Source organism: Bos taurus, chromosome 10 (genome assembly GCF_002263795.3).
Source record: "Bos taurus isolate L1 Dominette 01449 registration number 42190680 breed Hereford chromosome 10, ARS-UCD2.0, whole genome shotgun sequence".
NCBI classification, from domain to species: domain Eukaryota; kingdom Metazoa; phylum Chordata; class Mammalia; order Artiodactyla; family Bovidae; genus Bos; species Bos taurus.
Window position 1 is genome coordinate 4,106,724 of NC_037337.1, and position 11,026 is coordinate 4,117,749.

Below are 11,026 nucleotides of genomic sequence, written 5' to 3' on the forward strand. Positions count from 1 at the left end.
TGGGCTGGAGTTTTCACCAATCCAAAGCACCCTGAATAATGTTAGGTACTAGTAACTAATTATTCAGGTATTCCTACATGTCTTTAACAAATACTACATTAACAAACTGCCAGGTATGGGCAGAGGGCTGTCCTTGGTGCTTCTGCACAAATATGGAGGCCAAGAGACATTGTCCATAGGTATGTCCAGTCTAAAGGAGTTTTCATTCCATGATTACAATGAAGATTTTTCTCACTTGCACAGATACACCACCAAATGGCTGAAGCTATTCAAAGCTCAGACAGAAAGACAATCTATTCAACCTGGCTCTTAGCGGGAAGCCAAATATTTCATCTGATTCTCAGCTCAAGAACCACTAATATGATCCAAATGGAGAAAATATTTCTATGGTGGACTCACTGAGACAGAATATACTTCCTAGGTAAGTAATCACCCACTTTTTCATGGGTGATTCTGACCATACAAGAATTCTGACATACATATGACAGAATCTAACCCTTCACATAGAATGTCACTGCACATTATTAGCTAAAAAATGTAGACCACAAGTCTTCAAAGTATAGGAATGACAGAGTATGTATAAAATTGAATATTTAGCTATTAAATGATAATGTTTGAATTATATAGAAACATAGAAAAATTGTACGTGCTGTAATGCTAAGTGATAATAGTATAGTATCTAAAATGTACTCTAAGAATAGCTATTTAAAATATGTAGGTATATTTTCAGAAGAAGTTACCTTCAGAGTAGTAGAACTGTGGGTGCTTTATAACATTTTTCCTTTAGTGTTTTTTCCTCAATTTCTTAATCCAGTGTAAGACCTGTTTATCTGACCTCTTTTCCACGAGCCTGTAACTGAAGACATTATGTTTACTCTGCATCCTTTATACAAAGGATCCATATGATAAATTCCTTATTTGTTTCAGATACAACTAGAAGGACAAGTTTCTTCAAAATACTATAAACAAAATTAAGCAAAAACTGTAAGAATCATCTCACCCAATACAATAGGCTTACCTTAAATGCAGGAAACAGAAAGCTGTATTTGTGTACAACAAAAAAGCAACATGTCAGAAAGCAATGCATAAGAAACCTTTACTTTGCTCTATCCTGTTGTTATTCAGTTCTGTTTTTAAATTCTCTTGTCCTGTTGTTTGTATTTTATTTCTAAGCCACCTCAAATCATTTTAAAAAGTTAAGGAGAACAAGTGCAACAAATAAAATGGGCATTCCTGAGTAACAGTGTTTTATATTAATTCTCTCTTTTTGCACCACGAATTGTATAAATAGAATTCAGTTTCCAAAATCTGGAAGCCATCTACTTTGAATATTAACTGTGAAATAAGAAAAGGTTTTAAACACTACTCCTAGTAAATTTGTATCTAAATCATTTGACCTAAATGATCAAATTATAATTAACATACACTGAGATAAAAGTTATAAGAAATGAAGTTTCTTATATTTGTCATGTATGTGATGCCCTTCCTGTAAGGTGGGAACTACTTAAAGTTAGGAACTAAGATTTAAAATTTTTTTTTCATAAAATTGAGTCGAATGAAGTTAAATTGTGTTTTCATTTATAAAAGTTTGGAAATTTTAAAACTGACTCTTTTGACCAAACGTATTGGTCTAGCAATTTAAAAAATTTTAAATACTACTAAGAAATATCATAGTCCTTTAAAGTCAGCTTACTTTTCCGATGCTGTTAAAAACAAAACTTTCACATCTTGAGGCAAACAAAGCACCAAAGAAAACTGTATCAGCTGAGAAGATGTGAAGGACCCAGGTTTATAAACGTGTGGGGCTCAGGAAGAAGATGTGAAGGACCCAGGTTTATAAACGTGTGGGGCTCAGGAAGAAGATGTGAAGGACACAGGTTTATAAATGTGTGGGCCCAGGAAGAAGATGTGAAGGACACAGGTTTATAAACGTGTGGGGCCCAGGAAGAAGATGTGAAAGACCCAGGTTTATAAACGTGTGGGCCCAGGAAGAAGATGTGAAAGACCCAGGTTTATAAATGTGTGGGGCCCAGGAAGAAGATGTGAAAGACCCAGGTTTATAAATGTGTGGGCCCAGGAAGAAGATGTGAAGGACACAGGTTTATAAATGTGTGGGCCCAGGAAGAAGATGTGAAGGACACAGGTTTATAAATGTGTGGGCCCAGGAAGGCTGAACGGAGACGTGGAACAGCTGAAGGAGACCAGTAAGATTGTATATCAATAATGCAAATAACAGAATATATAGGAGGTGAGAGGTGTATTTTTAAAATAAATATTTTCCTTATAAAACAAAGCATGCGTCAAACAAATACAAAATATTTGTTACACAAAAATGTAGTAACTGACAAATTACCAATTTGTTAAACTTAGAAAAAGTTCTAACTTATTTCATAACTCAAAAGAAAAAACTTAAAATTTTTGTTACTCAAGTTAATTTAGTTCCAAGTTATAAATGGTACAAAATCTTGGTTTAAAAATGTCACTCTATGATTGTCTCAATTTATTTTGCCATGCCATGACAAAAAAAAAATCTTTCAAATGTTTTAAGTATTTAAATAAAATACTGTTTCTAACATAAACTTATTCAAAGAACTTTTACATCAGTAGGCCAACATGTATTAATTACCCTCTTAGTATAAACAAGAAACACTAATGACAATGCGTTGTAGAACTTAATACCTGCCAATTCACATGCAACACAATAATCAATCTGAAGAGGCTAATAAAATTTTAAGGACATGGTCATTCTCTCCTCCTGTAACTCCATATGCTAACATTCTCATCAACGGAATGACAATTTCATGATCCCATATTTTCTAAACTCCTTGTCTCCAGGTTGGAATAGCCCTAAGGAGAAGAAGAAAAGAGAGTATAAATATATAGGGTATTTTTTTAAAGTCTTGATTAAATGTTAACTTTTAAAAAGTATATAGATTTGTTTTATCTATACACTCTTTAAAAAGTTTATAATAAACTATTATAAAATATAATATATATAAATTACATAAAATATATACAGTTCATATACAGTTTATTAGGTTATTATAGAGTGCACACCATTCTAACCCCTCCTTTACCTATGTGGGATATGTAGAAGTGGCCCAGAGCCTGCTGGTCCTATCTTTTTGGTCCGTTCTTCCCAACCTTTGGTAGGTTTGTAAAGTCTAGAGGGATCTCTACTAACATTGTTTTCAACCTGTAATCGGAAGTAAAATGAGTGCCAGTTAATTTAAATGAACTATTCAGTTTGTACTTGTAAGATCTTTAGTAACAGAAAGCAGGTTTAAGAAAAATATTTGATATTCCCTAGACAGAAATAAAACTGTTAATAACCTCTTCAGTAAACTTCTAATTGTGCTCATACAGCTAAAATAAAATTTGGATTACATCAATCTACTAATAAAATGTTAATTTATTTTTTCTAGTTACTTTATTCTACTTCGCTGTTGTATTTTTTTGTATTTCTCTCATGAGGGAAATTGGAGAAGGCCCTGGCACCCCACTCCAGTACTCTTGCCTGGAAAATCCCATGGATGGAGGAATCTGGTAGGCTGCAGTCCATGGGGTTGCTACGGACACGACTGAGCAACTTCACTTTCACTTTTCACTTTCATGCATTGAAGAAGGAAATGGCAACCCACTCCAGTGTTCTTGCCTGGAGAATCCCAGGGACAGGTGAGCCTGGTGGGCTGCCGTCTATGGGGTCACACAGAGTCGGACACGACTGAAGCGACTTAGCAGCAGCAGCAGCAGCATGAGGAAAATGTAACACAGCAAACTATGACGGACAATAAATTTAAGATAAATAACCACCAGTAAGTAGTCCTTTGTTTCATCTGTGAGAGTCACTAGTATCTTTATCACCAATGAAATTCAACAATGCTCATAGCTGCTATAGATCTAAAGTATAGGCTCATATAGGAAGAATGGGGGCTTCTCTGGTGGCTCTGACAATAAAGTATCCGCCTGCAATGCAGAAAACCTGGGTTCAATCTCTGGGTTGGGAAGATCCCCTGGAGAAGGGAAAGGCTATCTACTCCAGTATTCTTGCCTGGAGAATTCCATGAACAAAGGGGCCTTGTGGGCCACAGCCCATGAGGTTGCAAACAGTTATACATAAATGAGCAATTAACACTTTCACTTTTTTTCACATAGGAAGAATAAAGAAAAGAATGAAGAGCAGGAAGAAAGAAGGAATTTAGGATAAAAGAAAACGAGGTGCTTATAATGTGAAATGGTAGAATTAAACAGTTGCTTTGTAATTTGTAAATAAGTATGAAATAAAGGAGATGGAGATAAAAGAGAACTGGATTTTATGTTTGGAGCCTTACAAATAAAAGAATTATGATAATAACAATAAAAATAATTAATCTCAGTGTAGAGTACCTTTTCTTTTAATTTTGCCAGTTTTCTTTGTTTTTCTGCCTTCTCATCTTCCTTTAATTGTCTATTCAGAATTTTCAATTCAAGTTTATGTAAATCCTAAAAGACATATACCAACAAAAAAGATAACATTAAGAAGTAAAATTAACTAGAATTTATTTCAAAGTTTAGTTGCTTGCATGTAAAATTAAATTACCTTAAATAGCAATATACCTTTAATATAAACTTTTTCCAAAAAAAGAAAATCTAAGAGCTTTATTTTCTCTGAATATCAACGTAACACATGCATATCCTTTCTGAATCACTTTCTTTCAACTGTTTCTTGTTTTATTTTATGGGTCAATCTAAAACTTCCTTTCTTTTAATGGGTAAAATTTTCAGTTATCAATACAGAGATGTCTGGTTTTAGATCTCTTGCATTATACTTTCTGTGCAATACAAGGTTTTCTTTTTTTCTAAGTCTTTTATTATGTGACTTGCTTGCTTTTTTGGGGAATGGATCTTTGGTTAGGGAGATTTTTATTTTTTATATGAGCCAAAAGAAATACCATTAGTAATGTGTTATTTTTTATTATTTTCTTTGTACTTCCCTTATGTTTTGCTTTATAAATGTTGCCTATATTTGCACGTATATTTTGATGCAATTCATAAGTTATCTCTCATTTGTACTCTTTTTCATTTTAAAGTACCCTTCCTTGTCTTTTTTAATATAATTGGACTGAATTCTGCCCTATCTGATGAGACTGCAACTTCTTTCTTTGATTAGGATTTTTCTCGTATACATTTGTTTAAAATCACTATAGCCCTACCTCTCAGCAATAACCTTGATTCCTTTAAGTATATACTGAGTATAATGTGCTAGACCCTGGGGTAAAGCATGAACAAAAAGGACAAAACCTCTGCCTTCATAGAGCTTACACTATGGTAGGAAGCTGGACAGTGACCAAGTAAGCAAATCGCCTACGGGGAAAACCCAGCCAGTGTGGCAGAGCAGACAAGACCTTCATGGCCTGGACTGTGGCTGCCTTTCCAGTCTCGTCTCCTGCTGGCTTCCGTATCCCCCTCGATACTGGCTTCCATCTCCCCCTAAGAATATTGAAGTGTTTACAGTTTCCCCCATAAGCTACTGTTACGCTCCTCCAAGCCGCCCATTCACGCTGTTTCTTCTGCTAGGAAGGAGCTCTTTCCTTCCCTTTCAAGACTCAAGTATCGCCTTCTGCCTCACGCAGCTGTGTGAGCTTCCCTCCGTGCACTCCACCTCCCCAAGCTGTCTGTCCGCACCTCAAGCACCACACTGTTTACCGTATCACAGCGAAGTCCCCTATCTGCACACCACTCATCCCCACTAGACTATAACCTACTAGAAAGCAGGGAGCACAGCCTACTTATTTTGGTGTACTAATGCTAGGTCCAGGCCAGATACGTAAGAAGCATTCAATTAATTTTTGCCGAATTGAGCCTGGAAGTAATACCTCCATGTGTATCACTGAAAAATTATTCAGGAAATGTATTTACTTACTCTTTCTTGAAACCTGGAAATTTCATCAGCAGCAGTTTTCCTTTTTTCTGCCTTTTCTGTCTTTTCCCGTATCTCCTTTTCAAGTCTCAAAAATTCTTCCTGTTCTTTCTTCTGTTGGGTGTACGTTTCCAGCAGCAATTTCAGTTTACACTGGCGCTGACGCTCTCTCTGCTGCTTTTTCTCTTTCTCTTCTTCCTCTTTTAACTGGGAAGCGTTTTTCATTGACATTTCTATACTTCTCTGTTTTTTCCAAGCTTCAATGGCCAATTTTTGCTTCTTTCTTTGTTCTTCTTTTTGTTTTTGATTATCTTCCTGTTTACTATGAGAAAGTACTTGTATGCTGTCTTTTTCCTTTAATTTGAAAATTTCCTCCTTTTTTTGTTGCTTTTTGGTTTTCCAATGCTGAATAGACTATGTGGTTAAAAAACAACAATAGCAAGAAAAAAAATTTTTTAATAACCAAAAGCATTTTATTTTTTATTTTAATTTGGCTGCACCGTGAAGCATGTGGCATCTTAGTTCCCCAACCAGTGACCGAACCTGGGCCTCGACAGTGAAAGCACCAAATCTTCACCACTGGATTGCCAGGGAATTCCCGCCAAAACCATTTTAAAATACAACCTCAAATCCGTATCTCTTTCTACATAGTGACTGCAGTATGCTTGTTGCTTAGATTTGAAAAGTGGTTTTTTAAACCAATGCAACTTTTTTCTACTTCTCTTTGTAAAAAATTTAATGTATCTTTTAAAACACTAAATAATGGCTATTCCATTGGCCTTTCTCTTCCTCTTTGAATCACCAGGTACACAAGGACTGCACCTCATGAAGTCTCCTCCTCCCCTTTACCTCCTTCCTTGATGTTCACGGGAAACAGTCCTTTCCTCTGATCATTTCACTTCTGCTTCCAAATTCTCTTTCTAGGCTTATAATCCCTTCTGAGTGACCCATCTCTGGTCAAATTCAGAAAAGGAGTTAAAAGTGAGGTAGGTGAGGATATGTGCTCTGAAGCCAGGTATCTGGGACCAAATCCTGGCTTTTCCAATTACTAGATGTAACCTTGGGTGAGTCGTTACATGTCTTTGTCCTTATTTTGCTCATCTGTAAGTCGTAGGTAGCATTTCTCAAATAGGGTTGTTCTGAAATTTAAATGAGTCAGTGCTTGGCACATAGTGCTTCAAAAGTATTAAAAAAAAAAAGGAAAATAGCTTCATACCTTTATAAGTGGGTATGTAAAGATTATTTAAAATTCTAGCGGGCTTTTCTATGCCATAAAGGAAACTGAATTACTTTTCCCTGAAGTTCCTCATGGTATATCATCCATTTTCATGAAATACATCCTTCTGCTGTGTGTACTATATGCAAGACAATGTGAATAGGACCCACAGCTGATTAAACAATACCAGATGCCATCTAGTCCAGTGCTACTCAAAGTACCAGTCCACAACAATATCAGGAATTCATGCCGGAAGGTAAATCAATGTACTGCTTCTTTCAACGAGGAAGTTTTCTATGAAAAAACAGTCACTTGAACTAAATAGCATGCTTACTGGGTAGCTGATTCTTGTATAATCACAATAACTCATTGAAGACCAGAAACAGTTTGCAAACTAACATCCAACCCATGGACCAAGTTTGACCAGCACTGCTCTAGGTGAGATAAGACATGTGCATAAATACTAGAACATATTTTAGAACATGCCATCGCATAGCACACAAGACATATAAACAAGTGTTAGTGAAATTCTGAGGGGTGAGTAGGCAAAAGGAAGCAGCATATGATCTGGGCAGATGCAGGTTAAGTTAGCAGTGGATGGTGGAAGAAAGAAGGAGGTTCCAGAAAGTGAGAACAAGATAAGCAAGAGGACATGGACCACAAAGTTCATGGAACGTCTGAAAAGAAGTATGTTCATTTAGGCAAAACATACGATATATTAAAGGAAGTGGGAGATAAGAATGGTAAATTTTCTACTCAACCTTCTCAGCTCAACAGATTTAAAATGCATTTCTGGACTTGCCTGGCCACCCAGTGGTTAAGACTCTATGCTTTCACCGCAGGGGGCATGGGTTTGGTCCCTGCTCAGGGAACTTATAATATCCTGCATGCCGCAGGGTGCAGCCAAAAAAACCCCAAAATACAGAACTGCATTCCTGATGCTATACTCCCAAACTTCCCACTTCTCCTCGAACATGTCCTGCTTCTGTAAATGACATCTCCTCTTTCACACTCTTTCCTGTATCACCCTGACATTCAATCAGTCATCAGGGATCAGGAAACACGGTGGCTGGGAACGAGAAGAGAAAGCCAGAATCTAGGTGGTTTCCCTTTATTACAAGAAGCATAGTTAAGGAACACTGTCTGTTCCTTTACCCTAGGCAGGTGGTTCTGGAACTTGAGTTTGTTAACAGAATAACCTAGAGGCTTTATTTAAACTCAGATTTCGGGGCCCCCCCTCTGAGTTCAGACCAGGTCTGGGGTTGGACCCTGTAAATTCTAACAGGTTCCCAGGTGACGCTGACTTTGCTGCTCCTCAGACCACTTTCCTGGCCCCTGGAAAAAACCTCAAATAATTCTTGTGCGTGAAGTCACTCAGTCGTGTCCGACTCTTTGTGACCCCATGGACTATAGCCTACCAGGTTCCTCCGTCCATGGGATTTTCCAGGCAAGAATACTGGACTGGGTAGCCACTTCCTTCTCCAGGAGATCTTCCCAACCCAGGGATTGAACCCGGGTCTCCCGCATTGTAGGCAGACGCTTTACCGTCTGAGCCGCCAGGGAAGTCCAAATAATTCTTATTAGATTGTTATTTTGAGTTTTAAAAAATGACTTATGTTTCAAAATGTTTTCTTAAAGTTTTAAGTGTCGACCTTATGAACATTCAACTTATTTTGGAGAGAAACAATAGCAACAACAAACCACCAGTTATTTCCTCTAATACTTTACATGTAAAATCAAGTATTTCTTTAATGCTCCTTTTTGGGTATGTTGCCAGCTGAATCGTCATACCTTTCTTGTCAAACCAAACTGAATTAAAGTTTATTGCGCTCAAGTCTAAAAAAAAAAAAAACTTAGGACTATCTAAGCCTATGGTTCTTGACCAGGGGCCATTTCTACCCTCCAGAGGACGTCTGGTAATGTCTGGAGATATTTTGATCATCACATTTAAGGTGGTGCTACCAGCATCTACTGGGTGGAGGTCAAGGATGCTGCTAACCGCCCTACAGCGCACAGGACAGCCCTCACAGTCCAAACAGTCACCAATGCCAGCGAGGAATCCTAATCTAAACCAGAGCCACAATAATATTTTTGTGAAAATGGGACCTTTTAGGTATTTGCTACAATTAAGAGTTACTCTACTCTGGGGTTGCCAAAACTTTGAGTCTTTTAAAATAAGTAGTGCAACTAAAGTTCCAAAACTATTTAGAAACTTTTGAGTCAAAGAATTTTTTTTTCCTACTGCCCTCTTTATTTTCTGTTGCAAATAATGTGGACTTCACTAGTAAGATGACTTATCAAAAGCCTGGTTAAATCTGAATTTCCCATTTCCAGTGGACATAGGATGTTACCATTGTCAGATGTTTTCTGACTCATTGTATTATTTCTTAGAGTAGATTATGCTGGATGTTGAGTATGTCAACTATAGTTCCACTAAAATGACTTAACTTCTCAATGCCTCAGTTTCACCTGCTATGAGACGGGAGAAAACCGTAAACATATCTCATAGGCTTGCACTAAAGTTAATAATATATGTTAAAGAGTGTAGCACAGTCCTAGTCCTAGAACACAGACATATACAGTAAATAATAGCTATTACAATTCTTATTACCTCTTTTTTTCTTTCTTCCAGGGCCAGAAATTTTTGATACCATTTCTCATGCTGTTGAACTTCATCCTGCGTTCTTCCGGGAAGGTGCTCCAGAACTTCTCCCATGAACACTGGCTTCCCTTTATGCTTGCTTCTCATCTTCACAAAGTTCTGGTGGTCATAATCATCCCAGCCCCCCTGGCGCCCTCCCGTCTGCTGAAGGAACGTTTCAAACTCTACCACTTCTTCTGGAAGAGCACTTGGTGTGACTTTGTCCACAGGAACTTTGCTCAATGCTGCTCTGAAAGCCTTCTCTGTTTCTGAATTACCCAAAGCCCATGTGTCAATTTTTCTTGATATGGCATTCAACTCATTATTAGTTGTTTTCTCTTCTTTAATAAGCTCTTCATATCTAAAATTTTAAAAATAAAAGTTTGAAAAATAAGATACAAACCAATCCAAATTAGCCCTTTGTTTTCCTTCAAATTTTATTATTCCCAACTCTTGATATCTTCTCCACTTCACATTATTAACATTTATAAATCTAAGTCTTCAAAGAGTTTCCTCAGAGGAAAAAACAATCTTTCAAACTCTTATTTGAGAGTTTACAGACTCCAAATATAAATGAAAATTCACTTAAAACATTAAAAGCAGGCTAAAACCTCAAGCAAAAGAGAAGTATTATACTGCTTTTGTGTAAGACTAATATTAAATTTGTAACAATAAAATAGTTTACATACAACTACCTAAAAAGTTATTGAAAAATAAAGGTAAATAATTTTAAATTAAAATGTGTTTAAAACATACATCAACCTCTGCTCTTCCTTAAAAGTGTTAATTGCATTTTCAATTTCCTCCATCATTTCTCTGAGCTTTTCAACAACTGTAAAAAAAAAAAAGGAAAAATTATGTCATATTTTATTATGACTAAGAATTAAAAATTAGGAAGAAAATTAGAATGTTCTCTTAATTAAAAAACATTTCTCAGCCTAAAGGATAAGAAAAAAATGTATTTTTAAAAAGTAAATTTTTATGATTGCGATTTTTTTTATCACAGATTTTTTCCTAAGCATACATACCTTAAATATTATTTTTTTTCCAAAAAAACTTCTATATCACATATGTTTTCTGTGACTTGCACTTTTTCTTTAACAATATGTTGTAATTAACTTTCCATATCAACATACATATGGTACTTCATTCTTTGTATGGCTACATGGCATTTCGTTGTCTAATGCTACCCTAAATCATTAATTCTCCAACTGATGAATCTTTAAAGACATGCAATGCTGTAGTAACTATCTTTGCATATTTCTGCATG

At 36.3% G+C, this 11,026-nt stretch overlaps 1 protein-coding gene across 5 annotated transcripts in view; it reads right to left on the minus strand.

Annotated features, from left to right (window-relative positions):
- Positions 1–745: 745 nt before the first annotated feature.
- CCDC112 (coiled-coil domain containing 112) overlaps positions 746–11,026 on the minus strand; it is a 136,550-nt gene continuing 126,269 nt past the window's right edge. For 3 of the 5 annotated variants that reach the window (XM_059890318.1, XM_059890319.1, XM_059890317.1), the window contains exons 5-9: positions 10,513–10,588; positions 9,727–10,117; positions 5,903–6,313; positions 4,387–4,482; positions 3,519–3,778 (exon numbers count right to left, since the gene is read on the minus strand). In XM_059890318.1, the coding sequence (XP_059746301.1) occupies positions 3,611–3,778; positions 4,387–4,482; positions 5,903–6,313; positions 9,727–10,117; positions 10,513–10,588 (1,142 nt within the window). In that variant the 3' untranslated portion in view covers positions 3,519–3,610. 5 annotated transcript variants of the gene reach the window in all.